Raw genomic sequence first — 26,780 nt, forward strand, 5'->3', positions numbered from 1 at the left:
AACTGGTTACTTTATAAGTTACTATTCTTTAGTAGCTATAGTATTTTTGTTTTTAATTCCTGAAATGTTTAAAATAAATTGTCTATTTTTTCAAATATGAGAAATATGAAAGCTTGAAAGTCATTTTGAATAAAAATTTCAAATGCTTTGAAATTTTTATTCAAAATGCCAAGATTTTATAATCTAAAATTTTTGTATTGAGTAAGATTTAGTTAAAGTTTAATTTAAAGATTAATTTATCATTATTATTATTTTTTATGTTTTTATTTTTGTTATGTACATCAGGATAATTTTGTTTTTGTATTTTAAAAGATCTCTTAAATCATAATTGCTGTACTTATAGTTTTTATTGTTTTATTGAACTAAAACAATAAAAACTCGGTTATGGTTATATCATATATTATATAGTACTATATAAAAATATTAATTAATTTATATTTTTATGTAGTATTTTTCTAGCATTTATTAAAATTTAGAATAAATAAATTTTTTTTTTTATATGCAAATATCAATTCTAAAACAAAGTTACATTAATTTAACTTCAATATCTTTGTTTAAATTTTAAAATGATTAATATCTAATAAAATATTTATTTCATGTTAAATAAAATATATTTAAAGTATGCATTATTATAATACATATTTAGGGTGGAGTTTGCATTGATTTTTCAAAAATGGATCAAATTCTGGAGACAAATTTAGAAGATTTTGATGCTAAAGTACAATCAGGAGTGACATGGAGAACTTTAAATGATTATTTAAAACAAACAGGACTCTGGTTTACTGTTGGTAAATATTTTAGTGTTATTATTTTTAAATATAGTAATACATTCTAAAATAAGAAATAACTAAAGTTAAGATAGTTACCTTAGTTTCATTGTATTCAATGAAATATATCCATTGCTTGTTCATGTAAATTCAGTCTTGAGAAACTTCTACACATCTTAAAAATTTTCAATTCTTTACTTTGAAATAATATATAGGAAATTGAAATTTTATATATTTATATTTTTGTGTTTTTATAAATTATAAGGAAAAACATAACTCATTTTTTTCATTCCAAAACTATTTTATATTGTTAGTTATTTTTAATTTACACTACAGTGAGCGATCAGTTAATGAACATAATCTGTTCCAAGACCATGTTCACTATCCAAATTGTTCGTTAACTGATTATCGATTTACCATAGATTTTTGTGGAAATTTGATTAATTTGTTCTGGAGACCTCAAAAAATAAAAATAATTATATACTTTCTTACTATGTTAATTACGTGTTTTTATGTGAAACAGTGTCGAAAACAAAATTGATATAAAAAACTGTGTTCACTATAGAAACTAAGCAAGAGATAATAGCCAAGGTAGAAAATGGGCAAAAGATGGTGTTCAAATATAAGGAATATCTCTCCTGGTTCAGGGATAGTCTTGTCTTCCACAGTAGTTGGTATATGAGATAATGCATCAACATTAGTCATCTCTGCTGACTGACGATGTTCAATCTTATATAAGTATACTGCTAATCTCAAACACCAACGGATCATTCTGGATGAAATTAAATCAGAAATTGGTTTAGCAGGGTTCAGAAGGCCCACAACTGGCTTACAATCCGTATATATTGTAAAATTTTGGGCAGTTAGGTAATTATGGAATTTTGTAATGCCAAAGATTATAGATAATACTTCTCTCTTGAATTGTGAATAATTTCTTTCTGCTGGGTGGAGTGTCCTCAATGCAAAGTATATATGAACTTCTGATCCACCTGGTAATATGTGTGAAAGTACTGCTCCAACTTCATATGGTGAAGCATCACATGACAACAATACTGGTTTATTTAAATCATAATGGATTAATAATGTTTCTGGTGTTAGCATTTTTTTATTTTCCTGAATTCTTTGCTATGTTCTTATCTAGGAGTCTTTATAATGATTCAGCTTCGGTTGCTTTATCTTTCAAAAATCTATCATAGAAGTTTACAAATCCCAAAAATGCCTGTAATTCTTGCTTGTTTTTCAGATCCTGTACCCATTGGATTGCTGCACTTTTATCTGGTGTGGGTTGAATGCCCTGAGCATCTATCAAATATCCTAAAAATTTAAGTTGATTTGTCTTGAATAGGCATTTGCTTTTGTTCAGTTTTAGTCCAGCTTCTGAAATCCAGTTAAGAATTTTCCTCAACTTTTGATGTAGGGCTTCTTCATTGAGTATATCATCTATCATCACAATTGTCCCTGGAATACCTCCTACGATTTTTTCCATCTCTCTGTGGCAAATAGCTGGACAACTACTCACTCCAAATGGTAATCTTTTCATTCTATATAAACCCTTGCATGTGTTGATAGTCAGTATCTCAGATGACTCCTGGTCCACAGGAAATTGGAAGTAAGCTTCCTTGAAATCGAGCTTGGCAAATACCTTTCCACCAGATAATGAAGCAAGTATATTGTTAATGGCTGGCAATGGGTATACATCTACTTTTATTGCTTCTGTTTATAGTGCAATGGTAATCTCCACATAAACGTACACTTCCATCTGGTTTTGCAACGTGTACCACAGGAGTGGCTCACTTGGAAGTTCTAACTGGTTCTATAACTCCTAACTGAAGAAGTTGATTCAACTCTTGTTCTACCTTTGTTCTCAATGCAAAAGGAACCTGTCTTGCTTTCATAAAAATAGGCTTTGCTTCTTTATTTATTGCTAAACTGATTGCCTCGCCTCTAAATAAACCCATTTCTGAATTATTGAATAAATGCTGGAATTCTTGCATCAGATTGTCTGCATCATATTGGCGATATAGTCCCTCTATTCTGATTCCTAATGTTCAAATCAATTTCTTCCAACAAGTCCTGGTCCATTTCTTTTAATTACTAACAATGGCAGATTCATAACTTTCCTTTAAATTGCACCCTCACCATTGCAGTGCCCACTATCTCCAGATTCTGATCCGACCATGTCTGTAATTTGACTTCTTTCGGTTCTAACCTGTTTCACTGTATTTCAGTGGTGTGCTGTGACATTTGATGATAGGGAAGCTGTGTTTCTGTAAGAAGCCAACTTCCAAGGGCAATCAGTTAATTGCGCATCAGTGATGGTCTAAGGTTTATTTGTATTCATTTGTTCAATAAGCCAGTAAAAACAGTAGACTTCTCTAAATGTATTTTTAATATCACAATTACATTCTGAATCGCTAGCCATGATATAAGAGCTAAAATTATAAATAAAATAATAAAAACTTACTCGGCGAAATAAAATGTGTGGTAGATGTACAGTACATGCCTGGTACAAAATATTCTTCAATTGTGTGAATATACTTTTAAAGAAAATTATAATTAAATATAGCTTTGTAAAGAAACGTACATAAAAATAACATAAAATATTCTTTACTTTTTAAATCTTAAACAATTCATTAATTCACTTAGTCAAATAGTGGCTCACTATTTGACTAAGTGAAATAGTGATGAGTTGCTAATGGATGGAATCAGAGATGGTCCTGGTAGGTGCATGCATGTGGGCTGCCAAATACCAATGATGCCGATACTAGTCAATGTCAAATGCCTCTTTTCTTGCATCACTAGTATACCTCAAAGGATGCAACAGGGTTGTTGTACATTTAAATGTTTCTCACCATAGCTGTAAAAATTTACATATGTTAAACTTAATAGATTGTCTGTCATTTGTTTTCTAACTAATTCATTTTACGGCCAGATGTCCATGGAAATTTCCAAAATTTACAACTTTTTGGTCACTCTCATTGAACTGGAAAAATTTCTGTGTTTATTACCTAATATTATGAAGAAATCAGTCCCCACTGTACTTGGCTAGCGATTGGTTCAGTTAAGCTTTTGTTTAAGTAAAATTTCGGCTCTTTCATCAGGGCTTTATTTAGGTCCCTAATTCCCTAATCTCTTAATTATTTAACTACTTCTTAAGTAGAAATAAGTTGAAACTGGTTACTTTATACTTGAATATTTGTAGTCTTGGGAAAGAAGTGGAAAGACAAATTTTTATGACAACGGATATATAAATCGTAAATTTAAGGAAAATAAATTTGAGAGGTTTTTGTATCTTGTGCATCTTATTCGGTTGTAAATGATGTTGCCAAAGTAACAGTTCATTTTTTTAACATTGTACAAGAATTGTACACGTTTTTTTTTGCATCCCCTTAGATGGGACATACTGAATCATAATATTTACATTAACATTAACATTGAAATCTGTAAGTAATACAAGATGGGAGAGCAGAATAAATATGTCAAATATTTTAATGGTTTTTTTAAAACTCCTGTCAACTATACAGGACTATTATAAAAACATACAAGTAAACTCTTATCAGTGGGTTAAGTTATAAATGTACTCGTGATTTATTCATTCATTCTGCCACTGATATTCGAATATATAATAGCAATCTTATCGTTTTTTTCACATGTAGTATAAAAATTTGTAATAAGATACATAATGCGGGTTATAATAAAATATTAATTTTAATTAATTTAAAGTACGTTAAAATATGAAAATAATTGCACAATATGTATGTATATTTTAGAAAATGCAAGGGAAGCAGCACTTCCACCGCTTCCAAAGACGACATGCCACTGGTTAAGTTATAAATCTGCTCGTGGTTCACATTATAAGATTGCTATTGTATATTCGAATATACAATAGCAATCTTATCGTTTTTTTTCTTCACATGTAGTATAGAAATTTGTAATAAGATACGTTCAAATAGAAATACGTATTGTGCAATTATTTTCATATTTTACAAAATACAAGGGAAGCAGTGCTTCCACCACTTCCAAGGATGGCATGCCACTGCTGTATTTTAATTTCTTTTAAGGTCCATTCTCTCACTACAGTGTACCCAGCCCCTGAATCAATTTTCATCATGACTGGTATATTTTCAATATTGATTAAGATTTTTAAGGGTGGTATCCTACTTCTACGTATTTGGAATAGAGATGTATATTCCTCTACCTGGTTCGATGTCAAATTTTTATGTTTCGCAATTTGGTGTACTCTGGTTCTCTGTCTGGATACCTCTTTCTGTTGTGCCTCAAGTTGGTTTCTTCTCTGGTTTGGAATTTTTCTTCTTCCACTCTTTTGTTTCGTGATACATGCTTTTTCTATATGACCTTTGTTTCTGCAGAATTTACAGATTATCTGAGCAAATTGGCAATTATTTGTGTTATGATTCCCGGTGCACTGAAAACAGCATAATAAGGCTGGATCATTATTTCTCTTGTAGTCTGCCTTTAAGTTATATATTTGGGTGTTGTTTCTGTTTGACCCAAGCTGGCTAACATCTTTAGATGCTGCTTCTGCTGCCAATGTGGCATCCCAAATGGCCTTATAAGTAGTTTTGTTTGCCAATATCATGTATTGTATTCCTTTATCCCTTAAACCAGCCACTAGCCTAATGTATGCTCTAGTGAGGCACTGAAGTTGCAATTCATTGCAATTTTCCATAGTTCTATGACATAGTTATTGATACTCTCTCCCATTTTTTGTGACCTGTGGTTAAATTTGAACGATTCAATGATTTCACTAGGTTTTGGGTTAAAATGGCTATCAAGAGCATTAAGTGTTTCATTGAAGTTAATTTTGTTTCTTTTGGGGCTATGAGTGTTACTACAAGTTTATATAGAGTTTCACCACACACAATAAAATATAGAGCACACTTATCTTGGTCATTTTTAATTTGGTTTGTCTTCAAGCAAAAATTAAAGTGGTCTTTATAAGTTTTGTCATCTTGAATGGTTTGAAATGAACTCCACTGGATGATGTTCCTGGGATCGACATTTCTGGCTTTTGATCTCAAATTGTAATTTCTGTTGGTGAGATAAGTCTCTCTTTTAATCCTTGTTGCCAGTTTTATATTGATTTTGTTTCTGATACTGTTTCATATAAAAACATGTAGTTAATTAACAATTAACTTTATTCATTCTCGGATACAACTGACTGGGCTGACGACTACACAAAGACTCTGTCAGACAAATGAAAGTATGTTGGAATTTCCACCTTTGACTTTGACACCCAGATCAAGTTACAACAGATCAGTTACAACACAGTTCTTGACACTCCACTCTTTTTAGGCCCCATAATATTATCAGTTTTTTAAATAAAAAATTCAGAAAAGCACTTACAAAAATTCAGAGAACAGAAATTAACTAGTGCAAAAAAGATTATGTAAACAACTGTGAAAGTCTTGTTTCATAAACCATGTATAGATGCCATTAAAATATAGTTTACAAATCTTAAATGCAGTGTTGCTTCTTGTGTTTGTTCTATCAGGTGTTCATTATCCGAACATGTGTTTGTTGTCCGAACATAAAAATCTTTCGCGAAAGTGTTCATTGTCCACAGTCTGAACTGTTTATTAACCGATCACCCACTGTATGTTTATTATGTAATATGTTATTATATATTATACAATGATGGATCAATTATCAAGCTTTCAGAAATTCATAATTACCAGAAAACTGGCTAGTTTTGAATTTGGTGGTCTGTAGCACAGCCATAGTTTCTTGCATCGACACTTTGTTGCACTGTTCATTCAATACCTCTGATATTGAATGAACAGTTCTACTTTTCTGTATACCTTTGTTTGCATCTCCTCTGTTTTGAGGTTAATTAATAAATCCAAGATATTTCAATATTTAATATCTTTTTGTTTCATTTATCATCTGTGTTATTTATATTATTTTTATTATAATTTTAAAATTAAGTAATTTATGAATGTTCAGATTATTTCAAAAGAAGTGATAATGATTTTAAATTGATTTTAAGAATTTCTTTCATTAATTTTTGTTTAGATCCAGGAGCAGATGCTTCGTTGGGTGGTATGACTAGCACTGGTGCTTCAGGAACAAATACAGTTCGTTATGGTACAATGAAACAAAATGTCATAAATTTAGAGATAGTTTTGTCTGATGGCACCATATTCCATACTGCTGGAAAAAATCGGAGATCAAGGTGATTAAAAAATTATTCAATAGATTTACAGAACAAAACTTTTGGCTTTAATAAAAATAAAATGAAATATAACAATATTTTAAAAATTGAAAATATTATTATTAATTATTTAAACAGTTAAATAAAATAGAAACTCCATGATATTCAATCACTACAAAAACAGCAAACCAATAATTAAGAAGCTAGTTATTAACTTATTTATTATTGGATTGGTATTTTGTTAGTAATAATCTTAAATATTTTGGACTGATACAAATACAGCATATTAATAGAAACTTTTATACTTATTAATATAAAGAGTTCTAGCCCATTTCAGTGACAACTTTTTATTTATCAAATATTTTTGGATGTCTGAGTAGTCATCTTCAGGATTGAACATTAATGTAATAGAATTCCTAAAAATTTCAGAGTTTAAAAGAATTCTAAAATTGAAAGAAATTTAGAAGAAATAAAAGAATAAAAGGATTTCATTACACTAATGTTCCTGATTGGTATTTGATCCTGAGGATGGCTACTCAGATAGCCACAAATATTTGGTGAATAAAAATTGTTTCTGGAATGGGCTAGAACTCTAGATTTATACTTTACTCCAGTTTAAAAAGCTTATTAATACATTTATTAATAAATATATTGTTATCTAATAGATATTTAAATATTTAATATCAAATTATTAAAGCTTTAAATAATCATTTATATAATAGTAATTTCATATAATATAATTTTTATAACAAATTCTATGAATTATCAATAAATATAAAATTAATTTGTACTTTTTAATTACTTTATTAAAATAATAAGTATACAAGTACAAATTATATAATTATTGAAGTCTATTTTATTTTTATTATTTATATATTGTTTAATATTTCAGAATAATTAGATGACTATATTTTGCTAATATTATATATATTCAGGGTGGTGACAGGGTCTGGAAATGGGGAAAAGTCAAGGCATTTTACATAGTCAGGGAAAAATCAGGATATTATTTTAAAATACCTGGAAAATGTTCATATTTGTGGTACATTACTCTTATTCTTCCTAACATTCATTGAAGACATACAGTATAACCAGTGGCATACTGTGACATTTGATGATAGGGAAGCTGTATTTCTGTAAGAAGCCTACTTACAGGGGCAATCAGTTAATTGAGCATCAGGGTCCATTCGTATTCATTTGTTCAGTAAAAGCCAGTAAAAACCGTACACTTCTTTAAATGTATTTTTAATAGATTATCTGACGTACTTAATAAATAAACAAGTTCAATATAATTACCTCTGTTATTAGATAAATTGATTCCCTATGCCCTCTAAATGCCAATTCTCGTTTTGATAAAAAAACATATAACATCTATTTATAATATATCTATTAGCCGTAATTATAATTTTCAATATTTATTTTATATTATTTACTAATGTTAAATTCTATTCTGCTTTGATTTCCAAATTTCTTTAATTTTACTAAAGAATTGATGTGACATTTACGATTTTCATGTCTTTTGCCAGCTTTACCCAAATTATTTAAATCATCAAAGCCATTCTTATTCCACACACTAATTTTATTTGAAAATAGTAAGCAAGGCCAACAAAACAATTTTTGCATTTCTATGCATTCACAAAATCATTTTGTCTTCATAAATTTTATCGTGAAAATATCCAACAAATTTTTTTATTGAAGTATTTATATTTAATTTAGGCATTGCTTTTTCTCTTTTAATAATATTTTCTTTTTCATTATATGGTCCAAAATTTTATAAAATAAATTTTCAATATCACAATTACATTTTGAATCGCTAGCCATGATATAAGGACTAAAATTAAAAATAAAATTATAAAAACTTACTTGGTAAAATAAAATGTGTGGTGGATATATATACCTGGTACAAAATATTCTTTAATTGTATCAATATACTTTTAAAGAAAGNAAATACCTGGAAAATGTTCATATTTGTGGTACATTACTCTTATTCTTCCTAACATTCATTGAAGACATACAGTATAACCAGTGGCATACTGTGACATTTGATGATAGGGAAGCTGTATTTCTGTAAGAAGCCTACTTACAGGGGCAATCAGTTAATTGAGCATCAGGGTCCATTCGTATTCATTTGTTCAGTAAAAGCCAGTAAAAACCGTACACTTCTTTAAATGTATTTTTAATAGATTATCTGACGTACTTAATAAATAAACAAGTTCAATATAATTACCTCTGTTATTAGATAAATTGATTCCCTATGCCCTCTAAATGCCAATTCTCGTTTTGATAAAAAAACATATAACATCTATTTATAATATATCTATTAGCCGTAATTATAATTTTCAATATTTATTTTATATTATTTACTAATGTTAAATTCTATTCTGCTTTGATTTCCAAATTTCTTTAATTTTACTAAAGAATTGATGTGACATTTACGATTTTCATGTCTTTTGCCAGCTTTACCCAAATTATTTAAATCATCAAAGCCATTCTTATTCCACACACTAATTTTATTTGAAAATAGTAAGCAAGGCCAACAAAACAATTTTTGCATTTCTATGCATTCACAAAATCATTTTGTCTTCATAAATTTTATCGTGAAAATATCCAACAAATTTTTTTATTGAAGTATTTATATTTAATTTAGGCATTGCTTTTTCTCTTTTAATAATATTTTCTTTTTCATTATATGGTCCAAAATTTTATAAAATAAATTTTCAATATCACAATTACATTTTGAATCGCTAGCCATGATATAAGGACTAAAATTAAAAATAAAATTATAAAAACTTACTTGGTAAAATAAAATGTGTGGTGGATATATATACCTGGTACAAAATATTCTTTAATTGTATCAATATTCTTTTAAAGAAAGTTATATTAAATATAGCTTTGTAAAGAAATGTACATAAAAATAACATTAAATATTCTTTACTTTTTAAATCTTAAAACAATCCACTTAGTCAAATAGCTCCCTATGAATGGCTAATGGATGGAATCAGAGACAGTTGTAGTGTGTGCATACATGTGGACTGCCAAATCCCGAGGGAGCCAATACTGGTCAATGTCAAATGCCTTTTTTGTCGCATCATTAATATACCTCAAAGGAGGCGACAGGGTTCTTGTTTTTAATTTTAAACGTTTCTCACCATAGCTATAAAAATCTACATATGTTAAGCTTAATAGATTGTCTGTCATTTGTTTTCTAACTAATTCATTTTAGGACCAGGTGTCCATGAAAATTTCCAAAATTTATAACTTTTTTGTCACTCTCATTGAATTGGAAAAATTTCTGTCTTTATTACATCTAATATTTCGAAGAAATCAGTCCCCACTGTACTTGGCTAGTGATTGGTTCAGTTAAGCTTTTGTTTAAGTAAAATTTTGGCTCTTTCATCAGGGCTTTATTTAGGTCCCTAATTCCCTAATCTCTTAATTATTTAACTACTTCTTAAGTAGAAATAAGTTGAAACTGGTTACTTTATACTTGAATATTTGTAGTCTTGGGAAAGAAGTGGAAAGACAAATTTTTATGACAACGATACATAAATCGTAAATTTAAAGAATATAAATTCTAGGGCTTTTTTCTGTACCTTGTGCATCTCATTCATTAAATTTAGTCGTAAATGATGCTGCCAAAGTAACAGTTAATTTTTTAACGTTGTACAAGAATTGTACACGTTTTTTCTGCATCCCCTTATAGATGGAACATACTAAATCAGAATAAAAGCAGAATATATATATCAAATATTTTAATGGATTTTTTAAAACTCCTGTCAACTATACAGAAATATCATAAAAACATACCAGTAAATTCTTATCGGTTGGGTTAAGTTATAAATCTACTTGTGATTCACATAATGGGGCAAGGGCAGCTAACAGCCCAGAACCAGTCCTGGATAGAATCATTGGAAGCATTTTGGTATGTAGCTTCCACCAGCTAAAATGCGTGAGGTTGATGCTCTGTAAAGTGCATGTGCAAATGCCTATAATCTGGCTGCTTGGAAGCTGACCCGGTTTTGACAATACAGTGCTTCCATTCCGCCACTGACATTTGAATATACAATAGCAATCTTATCTTTTTTTCTTAATATAGTATAGAAATTTGTAATAAGATACATAATGCAGTTATAATAAAATATTAATTATAATTAATTCAAAGTACATTAAAATATGAAAATAATTGCATACTATGTCTTTATATTTTAGAAAATACAAGGGAAGTGGTGCTTCCACTGCTTTCAAGGACGGCATGCCACTGGATATAAATGTTTTTGGTGTAAATTTGCTATCATTTGCAGGGAGCTGATTAATCAAATGACTTTCATATTGCTGCTTGTTCTCTGCCAGTTCTCACGTACCAGCATGTTCAATAGATAGATGTACTGAATATGCTAGCAGTGTTGTAAAATTTGATTTTTTCACCCTAAATTTGTTTAGTAACTTACAGTAATAGTTAAATTATATCTTAGTGAAATATATGACACATTGTGTCTAGAAAATAATACAAAAATTATACAAAATTAGTTACAGAATAATTTTTTGTATCAGTAAATTTACCAGGTGTAGAAATATAATGATGTATATGGCTATTTTTTTAATATATTGTATAAAGTTTATCTTAGTGACTTGGGCTAAGCAGAATTTAGGTTTGGCCAAAATTTAAATTTGTTCTGGTTTCACCAGATTACATCAAATCTGATGCTAAAGCTACTAGATACTAGTTGTATGTATTAGCTTTGTTTGATGTTGAGACATCATATTCATTAAGATTGTGATTTACTTTTCTTGTTGACTGCAGGCGACTATTCAGCTAATTTAAATTATATCATTGAGTTGTTGTTTAACCAATTATGGAGTAATTTTGCTCATTTTTATATATTCCTCATAAATGAAATAAATATATTATTATCCATTAGAAACAAATGTATATCTGTTAATGAAATGGATAAACAAATAGGAAAGATGGTCTGCTTAAAGTTTCTTATAATTTTAACTCATTAACTTATGTGTTTATAGAATTGCCTCACTGATTTTTATACATTATGGAATAAAATATTCTGAATATATACACAGAATGAATCTTAATTTTTAGCATCTCAATTAGGAATGCAACTATGAATGAATCACAATAGCACTGCATATGGTTATGAAAATAATTAGTTGTTAAAAATTTCATTCTGAAATACTATGCTGTTAATTTTCAAAGGATTGAAAGATTCAACAGTTTAGATTTATTTTTTATTTCATTTTATATTTATTCTTTAGGTAATATCAAATAGAAATAAATGAAAACTAATATTTAGTTATGATTAACACAATTTTTGAAAAGATCATTTAAAAATTGTACACAATTCAATATTTTGAGTATAATATTTTCTCGCACCATACGAACTTTATTTCAAAACTTGCATATAAAAATTATTTTATCTTTAATTCAAAAGATAAATAACTTAATGATACATTATTTGAATTAATTGAAAGAAATGCTAGAGTTTTTTTATGAAATTAATTGAAAATTTTAGGGGTTGTCTCACAGCTGAATTTATAAAAGTAACATTACTTACAAAGTTGGGCACTAACAATAATTTTAAAGTTACAGTTTAGCGATTTGTCATAGATGTGATTCACAAAAGCTGATGTAGAGTATCATGCTGCTAATAAGTAACTAATATCTAATATTGAAAGAGTGAAAATGTTAGCACTTAGCTACAGCCAATAAGAAATTGAAAGTGTTGAGTTGGTGTGGCCGTTGGCCATAATATTGTATATTTTAATATTTTCTATATTTTATTTTTGATTTAATCCTAGCCTTCCTTCCTGTTTCTTTGTTCCTTCTAAGACCTTCTTATCTACCCCTTTTGCCCCTGGGGTAGGATTATCTTTTCCATGTAAATAAGAACAAAAGAGGAAGTGGGGCCCTGGCGCAAAATGGACAAAAAAACGAGTCATTCTGGGTTAAGATCCCGAAGAAAGCAGAGGGGAAAAGCGAGAGCTCGTGACCTGAAGTTAAGGTTAAGGATTGGCAAGAAAGAAAAGAGATGGCTTCGGAAAAAAGGCCGTAAGGACAACGAATAATCCAACGGAAGACAACAATTTTTCGATATTGAGAAGTAGCTGTATAGACTTTAGAGCGAAAGATATCAAGTTGGCGCCATAATCCGAAAGCATATATACGTACCAAAATAAATCCTGGTTATTTCCATTCTCCCTACATTTTGTTTCCGTATCCATCTGTCCTGTACTCTTATTTTTCATTAGTTATAAGATAGATATAAGTTAGACGTAAGTTAGTTATATAATTAGTTTTTTTTTGTTATTTTGACAGTTGTCCCGTGTACGAACCCAGGCAATAGTAGAGGGCAAGCCTGTTCCTTTTTCTTTGTGTATAGAAGAAAGGCATAAAGTTTGTAAAGTTGGTTTCTGAAAAAAAGAAAGGAAAAGAACCAGTTCAGAGAGAATAAAGAATACTGTGTGATATAATTGAATTTTGTATCTTTCTTTTTGTAACTTTTCGTTTGCAGATTTGTATACGTCTCTCACAACGAACTACCACATTGGTGCTTTACTTGAAAGTGTTTTAAAGAACTGAACACACAAAATTATGAAAGAATGATTTTGAATTGAATTGATTATGAAAGAATTAACTGATTTTAAAAGAATCATAATAGCTTTAAATGGAGAATATCTTTTGTAGTCTATGATTAATAGAGATAGGTTTCCAACTTTCTTGTAGAAAAAGAACATTGCACAAACATTCTATAATGGAGGATATTTATACCAAAGTAGTTTGTTATAAATATTTGTTGACTAACTGTAAATTATAAAACATTATATAAATAGGATTTTAAACTCATTGTTAGAATTATTACCAAATGTTGCACCAATTCCACCCAATTCACTCCCTAAATTTTATTTGTTTGTTTGACTCTGATAAATAGTAGTATATTTCTCTTTCTGTTACTTTAGTAAGTGATAAAGACAAAACTATGAGTTTTAGAATAAGAAAAATTTATTGGTGCTTTATTTATTGAAATTTCATTCTTTATAATTGTTACATGTATGTTACACTGTAAAACATAGCCTGATATTTTGGTTTCTGAAAAATGCAGATGAAAGTAGATAGTCAGGGAAAAATCCGAATTCTCGGTTTAAAAACCTGGAAAAGTCAGAATTTTTTTGATCCATTTTTGGTAGCCATTCTGATATTAAATTAAAATTTCAGGACATACAAAATGCTAATTAAATTATTGTATATAAATAATAAAATGCTAATTAAATTATTGTATATAAATAATAAAATGTCAATATAATAAAATTATGTGGAATTTTCAAAGCACATTAATAGCATGAAGTACAGTCAAAATGAAAATGAAATTGAAAATTTTTTTAAATAATGAAAAACTTTTATGTTTTGAGAGCAAGGAAATTTTTAAATCAGTTTTTCTATTCTGCTAATTAGAGCAAATTTTACACAAGTAAAATTATATAAAAAAAAAGATAGTGAATTGGCAATTTATGTTTGTAACTTACTTCATTTTTTGATTCAATTCATCCTATGGGCACTAAGACATACTTCATAGATTGCCCAGGATCATAATGGAGTGCCTAGTTGGTGAAGCTTAGAACCCAACATATCTGGATGGGTCTGGATGGATTAAATCAAAAAATGAAGTAAGTTACAAACATAAATTGTGTTACAAACATAAAAAACATAAAATACCTACCCAGCCAATCTAGACTGTTGTCTAAGATTTTCCAGTGCAGCAGGATGGCCTTTGCTGCCTCAGTCATGCATACAATATTTACCATATTGTATGCATGACTGAGGCAGCAAGAACATTTTTCTATTGTAGTTAGCTTCTTCATATGGATATTGAAAATGTAAAATTCAGGATAGAATGTCTTTTAATTATTTTAATACTCTGAAATAAATTTGTATGTGGTATTAAATAAAGCAATAAACATTTTATTAAAATATCAGTGTAAATCATATATTATAAATTAAATGTTTTTTTTTTTATAGAAAATCATCTGCTGGATATAACTTAACAGATTTATTTATTGGATCAGAAGGGACTTTAGGTTTTATAACAGAAGTTACAGTGAAATTACATGCAGTGCCAGAAATGGTAAAATAATTCTTTCAAAATAATAATAATAAGTTTGACTATAAAAATTTATACAGTATATTATGAAAAGTTTATTTCTTTTTAATTAATTTAAGTTGTATTGAATTATTATACTTTAAATGCAAGTAATTCACTACAGTNCTGTTCAGATACTTCAAAAAATTATTTACTAGAATTTTTTCAAAACTGAAAAATTTTATAAATGGCTATGGAGATGGCTACAGAGAAGAGAATTGTACAGAAAAAATTATTTCTAAAAATATCAAGTGAAAAATATTTCTGCCATTATATTTCTGCCAAAATGGTAATATCATAATTCATTTATTTCATCAATGTCAAATATTAAATAAAAGCTGTAACAAGAATTTATGGTTTTTGTAGAAATTTTTCAGCTATATAAATTTTTTATAATATAATAATAATTCATATAATATTTCATGTAGTGTGATTAAAAGATATAAATCTTTATAAATTTGACTGGTCTGTCATATATACTTGTCAAGTTAACTATGTTGCTGAGTGTGAGCATTGTTACACTGAAGTTGAGCAAAAACAATAATACTTGCAATATAATGCATAAAGTATCATATACTGGCAGAACATACTGTTGTATGATAGTGCAATGATATATAAAAAGCATTTTAATAAATTACAAATAATAGGAACATTAAAGCAACTTGCTTTTTTTACATTGACTATTACTACAGCTTGTACCTAACTTTAATGATAATTTTTTCTGCATAATTTTCTTTAACTGATGACTTTTATAAAATTAACAATAAATTCACTCCAACTTGTTTTTTATGGAACAGAAGAAAAGAACATACTCCAGAAAAGCAATTTACATTGAATTTTACTTTTGAGGAAATAGTATAAGTAGGATCTTCAGAACCTTGCAATGCAGGGGACCCAAGAGATTTAGGTAATCCTCACTACTTGGATGTTTTAAAACTGAACATTAATATTTTAGAAGTTACCTATCGTACTATCAAGTAAAGACCATTAGATAAAGATCTCAAAAATTTTTCAGGAGACTCAAAATTATAGGTCACAGAAAAATTGCATTTCAAAGATTTTAAATTATATTACAATGATTTAAAAGACAAAACTATGCCTGTATGTTAAAAATGGGACATATCTGCAAGTTTTTCTGAAGAATTATAAACTATATCCAAATGTTATTTCAAAGAACAAGATGTATTATTTTATAGTGACTAACAATTTTTAAAAATAAACATATTTTATAAAACATAGATATTATAAATAGGCAAGTTAACAAAAGTTCTGTAGACGTCATAATTTCCAACTATTTAACTTTTTTGCAATCTAAAATCTTTTGATTTGCTAACTATATGATTTAATGAAATCAGCAATTATTTAGAAGAATATTATTCTAGTGATCTAGCAAACAATTTTCCTATGCAGCTGTTGCGTGAAGTATTTTTTATTTAAAACATGATATAATATGAAATTACTATAAAATAATTAGTTGATTTACCTCTAATATAGTTTGATGGAATTCAGTTTCCTGACACAGAAATATTAATTTTATTGAATGTTCCCANTGCAGTTTGGAATCTCCGTTATGCAAATTTGAAATATATTTCGATTGATAATTCGATCCTGATGAAGGTTTGTGAATCAGACCGAAAACGTTCGACAGATGTAAACTAGACTGCATTTTAAAGGTATAGTGAATTTTTGTTTTTGACAAAGAATAGCTTTAATACAACCACAGAATCAGTACATCTTACACAGAACAAAAGGAAAGAATAAAACGAAAGCTTTACAAATTCTTTCATCTTTTTACGTCATATAATCTGATTGGACAAATGTTATGATGTCATCGAACTGTGTATCCAGGTGGTCCAAAATCTAAGATTCAAAAGAAATTTCCTAATCTTTCCGACATTTATTAAATGGCTATTCATACTCCATTACTTATATTAAACAAATATGCTGTGAAAATAAATGACTTATTATTAATCTACAATTTACAAGTAAATCATTAATCTACTGCTGAACAAAGCAATAGAATCAAAACTGATATTATTTATTTAATTTTTGGCGTTAGAATGAAACTCATATTTTAAATCTATTTTAGTCTCTGATTGCTATGTGGAAAATTTGAAGTTTGTTGCTTCATTATAATTACTAAAAATACCTATTACATAAATAAAATTGTTGACAATATTTAGGAATTATTTTTTATAACAAAAAGTAATTTTTCAAACACAGGCAGTCCTCGACTTTTGCACAATTTGCTATTTTGTACATTTTTAAAAATTCAACTTTTTAAATATTTTTGTCGATAATGAGAAAATTTGCTTCCATGCAGAATGCTCATACACTACAAAGTGTGGTAGCTTGCTCTACATTCTCGGACACACATTACTTCCTACAATAGTGGACTTCTCGGAATTGTAATCACTACTGTGTTGTTCCGAGCAAGAGGTCAAAACAGTTTCAGTTTTGCATTAGGGCGTGCATCAACGTGTTGTGTATTTTGCCAATTTATTTATTTATATTTAAATATTTCATCCTTATAAATCAATAAACATGAGTGAGAAATGGAGAAACTGCAGTGTTGATACAAACAAAAAGAAATTAAGGACTCATAAACTTCATACAATCAAGATAAAGATGGAAATAATTAAACGTTTTGAAAATGGTGAATCTTTTGCTTCAATCAGATGTTTGTATGATGTAAACAGATCTATGATATGTTCAATTTTGAAAAATAAGAGTAAAATTAAGGAATATGTTCAAAATTGTGGAAATATATCTTCAAATATTGTTTCCAAAAGACATGGCATAGTGATGGATGAAATGGAAAGATCTTTGTCATCATGAATTGATCAAAATAATATCCCTCTGAGTTTTTCAATTATTCAAGCTAAAGCTCTTAGTTTTCATGAAGATTGGAAGACTAGATTAAATGAAGATTCTAACATGGTATTTCAAGCAATTAATGGCTGGTTCAACAAATTTAAAATGAGATATTCTTTACATAATACAGTAGAGCCTCGAAAACTCGGCCTAATGTGGACTGAAGGGTGGCCGAGTTTGTGAAAATGCCGGGTTATCGGGAATGGCGTTAAAAAAGGATAAGTATGCCTGTTTCCTCAGAAAATATTGTACTGTACTTGTATGTATTGTTTGCTTGAGAATACAACAGAGATTAAACTGCCCAAATACCCTTAAACAAAGAAAATGTACTGTACTTGTATGTATTGTTTGCTTGAGAATACAACAGAGAATAAACTGCCCAAATACCCTTAAAAAAGGAAAAGTAAGTCCTTTATGAAGGCATAGAGCCTTACTACATGAAAATAAAAATTTATGAATAAACTGTGTACAGTAATTTACCTGATAAGACAGACCTCAGAAAAATACTTTATGAGAGCTTTTATACTTTTATAAAGCTGTCTATAATGAAAATTAATTAACTAGGGATTTTTTTGCCCTACCAAGGTGTGGCCGAGTTATCCGGAGTGCTGGGTTATCGAGTGCCGAGTTTTCGAGGCTTACTGTATTAAATTCGCTGGAGAATCGGCTGATGCAGATAAAGATGCTGTGAAAGAATTTATTTCCTCATTGTCCAAAATTATTGTAGATGGAGAATATTCTCCTAGCCAAATATTCAATGTAGATGAGACGGGTTTATTTTGAAAAAAAATGCCTAATTGTACATTTTTATCAAAGGAAGAATCAGTTGCCTCTGGACATAAAATCTTCTAAAAACCAATTGACATTGCTTCTTGGTGGAAACTTAGCTGGTGATTTAAAATTGAAGCCATTGTGTTAGTTTATCAACGGAAAATCCCAGAGCTTTGAAAGGGAAAGATAAAGGATTGCTTCCAGTCATTTGGAAAATAAATAAAAATGCCTGGGTTACTGCGTTAATATTTAAAGATTGGTTCACTTTTCATTTTGTGCTGACAGTTAAGCAATATTGTAAAAATAATAATTTACAATTTAAAGCATTATTAATCTTAGACAATGCTTCAGGACATCCAAAATCTCTGCAGAATTTATACCAAGAAATCAATGTTGGGTTTCTTCCTCCCAATACTACCTGCCTCATACAGCCCATGGACCAAACAGTGATAGCTACATTTAAACAATATTATATGAGGACAATAAGACCATCAAGGCAACTGACAGGGAAGATGGGCCAAAATTATCAGATGTTTTGAAGAACTAGAATATATGGAACGCAGTAAACAATGTTGGAGACTTATGGGCTGAAATAAAAGAGTTGACAATGAAAGGTTCCTGGAAACAATTATGACCATAAATGATGAGTGATTTTATAAATTTTGAAGAAACACCAGAAACTATCACAAATGAAATAGTTAGCCTAATGAATGAACTAAACTTGGATGTCAACAATGATGTTAATGGGTTGATTGAATCTCACTCAGTACCTCTGTCAAATGAACATTGAGCAACAATGAAATACACAATGAAAATGAGGAAGAAGCAGCTGATAAAAATGTCAAGACTTTGACAATTAAAAATATGAATAAAGCCTTCATGCATCTTGACAAATTTTTGACTATCATGGAAGAATGTGATCCCAATGGAGAACGTATATCTCAGGTATGTAGGGCGATTGAGAAAGACATAGCATGTTATAGAAATCTTTATCAAGAAAAGAAAAAAAGGGTGGTATTCAATTAACTCTTGACAAGTTTATAAAGAAAACATCTGAAAGCACTTAAACACGCCTCATTAACTTTATTATGTAGCCTATACATATTGATAAATAAATACTTTAAAACACAGTTTTTGGTGCATATTTTTTTACATTCCTCTACTTTCAAACATTCAACATTCGCGCACACTTTCAGAAACCAATTATGTGTGAAAGTCGAGGGCTGCCTGTACTTCAAATCAACTTTCATCAAATTTTAAAAATTATCAATACATTTATTAAACAATTAATCTTTCATAAATAAAAATTATTAAAGGACTATGTGGTGAGATTGATCTTTCCAAGAGGGAACTGTTGTTTATATTCCATCAGATCTTGTCAACACGAATGTTTNTATATTTTATTTTTGATTTAATCCTAGCCTTCCTTCCTGTTTCTTTGTTCCTTCTAAGACCTTCTTATCTACCCCTTTTGCCCCTGGGGTAGGATTATCTTTTCCATGTAAATAAGAACAAAAGAGGAAGTGGGGCCCTGGCGCAAAATGGACAAAAAAACGAGTCATTCTGGGTTAAGATCCCGAAGAAAGCAGAGGGGAAAAGCGAGAGCTCGTGACCTGAAGTTAAGGTTAAGGATTGGCAAGAAAGAAAAGAGATGGCTTCGGAAAAAAGGCCGTAAGGACAACGAATAATCCAACGGAAGACAACAATTTTTCGATATTGAGAAGTAGCTGTATAGACTTTAGAGCGAAAGATATCAAGTTGGCGCCATAATCCGAAAGCATATATACGTACCAAAATAAATCCTGGTTATTTCCATTCTCCCTACATTTTGTTTCCGTATCCATCTGTCCTGTACTCTTATTTTTCATTAGTTATAAGATAGATATAAGTTAGACGTAAGTTAGTTATATAATTAGTTTTTTTTTGTTATTTTGACAGTTGTCCCGTGTACGAACCCAGGCAATAGTAGAGGGCAAGCCTGTTCCTTTTTCTTTGTGTATAGAAGAAAGGCATAAAGTTTGTAAAGTTGGTTTCTGAAAAAAAGAAAGGAAAAGAACCAGTTCAGAGAGAATAAAGAATACTGTGTGATATAATTGAATTTTGTATCTTTCTTTTTGTAACTTTTCGTTTGCAGATTTGTATACGTCTCTCACAACGAACTACCACATTGGTGCTTTACTTGAAAGTGTTTTAAAGAACTGAACACACAAAATTATGAAAGAATGATTTTGAATTGAATTGATTATGAAAGAATTAACTGATTTTAAAAGAATCATAATAGCTTTAAATGGAGAATATCTTTTGTAGTCTATGATTAATAGAGATAGGTTTCCAACTTTCTTGTAGAAAAAGAACATTGCACAAACATTCTATAATGGAGGATATTTATACCAAAGTAGTTTGTTATAAATATTTGTTGACTAACTGTAAATTATAAAACATTATATAAATAGGATTTTAAACTCATTGTTAGAATTATTACCAAATGTTGCACCAATTCCACCCAATTCACTCCCTAAATTTTATTTGTTTGTTTGACTCTGATAAATAGTAGTATATTTCTCTTTCTGTTACTTTAGTAAGTGATAAAGACAAAACTATGAGTTTTAGAATAAGAAAAATTTATTGGTGCTTTATTTATTGAAATTTCATTCTTTATAATTGTTACATGTATGTTACACTGTAAAACATAGCCTGATATTTTGGTTTCTGAAAAATGCAGATGAAAGTAGATAGTCAGGGAAAAATCCGAATTCTCGGTTTAAAAACCTGGAAAAGTCAGAATTTTTTTGATCCATTTTTGGTAGCCATTCTGATATTAAATTAAAATTTCAGGACATACAAAATGCTAATTAAATTATTGTATATAAATAATAAAATGCTAATTAAATTATTGTATATAAATAATAAAATGTCAATATAATAAAATTATGTGGAATTTTCAAAGCACATTAATAGCATGAAGTACAGTCAAAATGAAAATGAAATTGAAAATTTTTTTAAATAATGAAAAACTTTTATGTTTTGAGAGCAAGGAAATTTTTAAATCAGTTTTTCTATTCTGCTAATTAGAGCAAATTTTACACAAGTAAAATTATATAAAAAAAAAGATAGTGAATTGGCAATTTATGTTTGTAACTTACTTCATTTTTTGATTCAATTCATCCTATGGGCACTAAGACATACTTCATAGATTGCCCAGGATCATAATGGAGTGCCTAGTTGGTGAAGCTTAGAACCCAACATATCTGGATGGGTCTGGATGGATTAAATCAAAAAATGAAGTAAGTTACAAACATAAATTGTGTTACAAACATAAAAAACATAAAATACCTACCCAGCCAATCTAGACTGTTGTCTAAGATTTTCCAGTGCAGCAGGATGGCCTTTGCTGCCTCAGTCATGCATACAATATTTACCATATTGTATGCATGACTGAGGCAGCAAGAACATTTTTCTATTGTAGTTAGCTTCTTCATATGGATATTGAAAATGTAAAATTCAGGATAGAATGTCTTTTAATTATTTTAATACTCTGAAATAAATTTGTATGTGGTATTAAATAAAGCAATAAACATTTTATTAAAATATCAGTGTAAATCATATATTATAAATTAAATGTTTTTTTTTTTATAGAAAATCATCTGCTGGATATAACTTAACAGATTTATTTATTGGATCAGAAGGGACTTTAGGTTTTATAACAGAAGTTACAGTGAAATTACATGCAGTGCCAGAAATGGTAAAATAATTCTTTCAAAATAATAATAATAAGTTTGACTATAAAAATTTATACAGTATATTATGAAAAGTTTATTTCTTTTTAATTAATTTAAGTTGTATTGAATTATTATACTTTAAATGCAAGTAATTCACTACAGTTTAAAAATTTCTAACACCTCATTATTAAGCTGCTACTTTCATAAATGTTTTTTATTAAAACATCAAATGAATCAATTTATTCAAATAGCAGCTTTATGATACTTTATAATACTTTTATAAAGTATTCAACTAGTGTATTCATTAAGGAGCTGATTTATTGTTATTGATTGATTTATTAGCTGTCTGTCTGTCCTTCCTAATCTTGAGAATAGTGTTAGATAGATGAAAGTCAAGACCAAATATGGAATGTTTAAGGGCAGGAGGCCCCAATTAACTATATATAAACTGTCTAGACTGGAAGTCACATGATTTTAATTCAGTTTTCCCCAGAACGGAATTACATTGATCACTGGCATGACTCTATTGTTATCAGGAAAAGTATGATGCACTGTACATGGGCAAGATACTATTAATTTGAGATGGAGAGTATGTATTTTAAATTAAATAAATTAAAAATACAGTCGAGTCCGCATAAGTCATCATAGGTATAACTCGATGATGTCGAGTTATACCTGTGATGACTTATGTTGTTTTCTGTGGTCCTGGCTGACTTGCATAGGCATTAATGTTAAAAAAATCTGGTTTACTTGACACCATTTAATTCATCACCACTGGATAAATCGACATACTTTTGCTGTCCTACACTCGTTTAGACATCTGATAAATTGACTCCCTCCTAAAAATATGAGTTCACACTGCACCGTGTGGTGTGAACTCATTTTTGTCAGGAGGGGAGTCGATTTACCATATTTATTAATATATAGTAACACTAGCTGTACCTGGCCACACGTTGCTGTGGCTCAAAATGTATCTATTATAAATGTGGGAGGGAATTTTTGAAAAATCCCTTCTTAGTGTACATTCCCTTGACATACCCTATTAAAACGCAAAAAACCACATCTAAAGTAGTATAATAGAAGACCAGTTCTTCACGGTTTGCCCCTCTCCCCCAGGAGGATTTCGACATCTATGTAATATAAAAAAAAGTGCGTATTCGAATGCAATGTTGTGTCAAAATTTCAAACCAATCAGTTTAGAACTTTTGGAGATTTAAGATTTTGAACAAACGAACATTTACATTTTTATGTATATAGATATACATATTAATAAAAATGCCTTAACATTTTATGTATTTTTATATATAAAATAATAACAAATAAACAAAAAGAAAATATACAATCTATATCAACGTCACAATAGAATCCAATTTTGCATTTTCTCAGGTCATGTGTTATTTGTATCATCTGTTTCACATTTCTGTTAGAAATGAGTGTCTGAAAGCTAACAACACTTTCACTGAAGGAAAAATACGAACTTGTTTCTGAATTTGAATGTAAGAAAACTTCGCAAGCTGAATTTGCAAAATAAAAAAAAAAACCTTTCAAAACAACATTGGTGGGAATCCTGAATAAAAAGAGGATATTAAGAAACGTTTTCTTGGTTTTTCATTGTGGCTGTCTTGAAAACGCCAGAGAAAGTCGCCATACAAAGATATTGAAGATGCTCTGGTATGTTGGCTAAAGCAAGTTCGCTCATTGAATCTTCCTGTTACTGAAAGAAAAGGCAATGGAAATTACTGGGGTACTTGGAGTAGAAACCAACTTTAGTGCCAGTGATGGATGGTCAGAGAGGTACATTCACTACTATATTTCCCTAATTATTGTATTATGTTTTTTTCAACTTTGTTTTAGTCGTCATATTGGATAACTCGACACTTTCACTTCCCCTTGGGGTGTCGACTTATGCATACTCTACTGAATTTAAATTTTCAGCCTGGCATTGTGACGATGTTACATTAAGTTTTGCTCATTTTGTATTAGAAACTTTTTGAAGTTTACAAATTTCATCTTATCTAAATTACTTTCTATATTTGTCAATACTTTTTATTTGTTTATTTATGAAAATTTTCTAGATATAAAAAGTACTGCTTCATAAAGATTTATAATGTAATTTAGAGTATAAGAATAATAAAATAATTCATTTAATATACTTTTAAAAACTTTGTTACTTTAATTTTTGATTATATCATAATGATTTTATTAACAATTATAAAACTTATTCAAATAATATACTTAAAACTTTTATTGTATTTTTAATTGTTAAACATATCTTATTCCAGTTTCAGCAAAATGATTCTATTTTATTTAATTTTTATAAGAATATAAATCCTAGAATTTATATAAAATTTTAAATTAATTTTAAATGAAATTTTTGTGCAGATTTCTTTTATGTAATTCATGAAATATCTGTTTAAATGCTTTTTATGCAATCAATACTAATATGAGGAATACTTCAATTTAGAGATATTGGAATTTAAACTGTTATTATTCTCTCAGTTAATGGTCCACTAAACCTATAAGCATTTTTTATACATATTTTGTTATATTCAAAATAGAAATTTTCTAGTTAGTACACTTGTACTTTATTGCTTTCTAAAAAAGTGCACTGTAAGTAAATATCACGTTTTAATACTTTTAAAAAAGCAATAATTCTGAGAATGATAAAGTTCAAACACCAAATGAAATTGTATGTGAATGAAAATGGCATTTTTACTTTGTGTGAAACAATGTAATATATTTTAACTTTTTTACATTAAAGAATATTTTATTTTATTATCCCAATCAATCTCTTCTCTTGTTTATTATTGAGTTGGTAGCATACTTGAAAGTTTTTTCAAGAATTGACACACCAAACCTTAATAAACAAAGAATAGCTGCATTACTATTTAACAAAAATTCACTATACCTTTAAAATGCAGTCTAGTTTACATCTGTCGAACGTTTTCGGTCTGATTCACAAACCTTCATCAGGATCGAATTATCAATCGAAATATATTTCAAATTTGCATAACGGAGATTCCAAACTGCACGTTCTTCTCGATTGCGCATGCTCATAAATATAATTTTATAATTTTAAAGTTGCCGCTTTCCATGCCGACGCTATTTTGTTCGATTCACGGAAATTTATATTACGCCCTTTTTCTTTGCTCTTGTAAATGTGCCAGGCTTCTGCATATTTTAGATGTTTTATATTTTTCACTTTTTGTATGACATCTGCCTTGCTCCATTTGATGTCGATCTCTGTTGGATCTGCTATCGCGTAATTGGCCAAAGCCGTGACTGGTTGTTTAAAGCTTACATTCTTTTTGTGCTCCTTCAATCTTTCATTTAATGATCTTTTAGTGGCTCCTATATAATATAACTCCTTATTTAGCCTCCTATCATACAACGGTATTCTGTATACACCTGGGATCAGCCTCCTGTCAACGGGTGTTTTGTCGTTTCTTAGCATTTGAAATATTGTCGTGTTTCTCTTATATGCTATTTTCTTGTTGCTTTCTATTCCTATTTTTCTGTAAATGTTACTTAACTGAGCCCTGTATTCCATTACAGTGAACTCCTTTTTCTCTCTTTTAACTTTACTTTTATTGCCTTCTTTTTCTGCTCGTATTAAGGCTTTTATTTTATTCTCCTTAATTCCTACATCTCTTGCTAGCTTTTCGATGTACTCCAGCTCTTTACGTGTATCATAAATCCTGCTACAATGAGTGTATGCTCTTTTAATTAATGCTCTAAACGCTGCTAGTTTGTAGCTTGTTGGGTCATGCGAGAACCATGGTATCAAATCCGGAACGTACGTCGGCTTTCTATATACTTTTGTATTGATTACCCCTTCTTCATCGACTTCGATCTCTATATCTAAGAAATGTATTCTTTTTTGATTTTGCTGCTCTAGTTCTAACTCAAGGCCATAAATATTACTGTTAATATCTCCAATAAATTGGCGTATGTCTGGTTTATTATTCCAAATAATAAATACGTCGTCGACGTACCTAGCATACATTATCATATTATCTTCATATTTCTGCAATACGTTATTTTCCAGAGATCTTATTACCATCTCGCACAATAAGCCTGAGACCGGGCTACCCATTGGTACTCCTCTAAGCTGCGAGTATGCAGTACCGTCAAAGGCGAAAAGTGACGAGAAAGTAGCCAAATGCGCCAGTTCTAGAATTTGCTTTCTTAACTTTACTGCGTTCTTTACATTGCCCAATAAAAAATCTCTTAGGTGACAAAAGCATGGTTCAAGCTTAACTGAAGGGTACATAGCCTTAAAATCGAGCACTGTCATGTAGTTTGTTTCGTTAACTTTCAATTGTTTCAA

General features: G+C 29.3%; 1 protein-coding gene and 1 pseudogene across 1 annotated transcript in view; one reads left to right on the plus strand and one right to left on the minus strand.

Moving 5' to 3' along the window:
* Positions 1-624: 624 nt before the first annotated feature.
* Positions 625-26,780, plus strand: part of LOC111625240 (probable D-lactate dehydrogenase, mitochondrial) — a 49,193-nt gene continuing 23,037 nt past the window's right edge. Inside the window, exons 1-4 of the mRNA XM_023368335.1 lie at positions 625-788; positions 6,804-6,963; positions 14,966-15,071; positions 16,581-16,707. Of these exons, the coding sequence (XP_023224103.1) occupies positions 674-788; positions 6,804-6,963; positions 14,966-15,071; positions 16,581-16,707 (508 nt within the window). The 5' untranslated portion in view covers positions 625-673. The remainder of the gene's footprint in view (positions 789-6,803; positions 6,964-14,965; positions 15,072-16,580; positions 16,708-26,780) is intronic.
* LOC111625221 lies at positions 1,513-3,035 on the minus strand (annotated as a pseudogene).

Source organism: Centruroides sculpturatus, unplaced genomic scaffold (genome assembly GCF_000671375.1).
Source record: "Centruroides sculpturatus isolate CEXI.00-Female unplaced genomic scaffold, Cexi_2.0 scaffold317, whole genome shotgun sequence".
NCBI lineage: Eukaryota > Metazoa > Arthropoda > Arachnida > Scorpiones > Buthidae > Centruroides > Centruroides sculpturatus.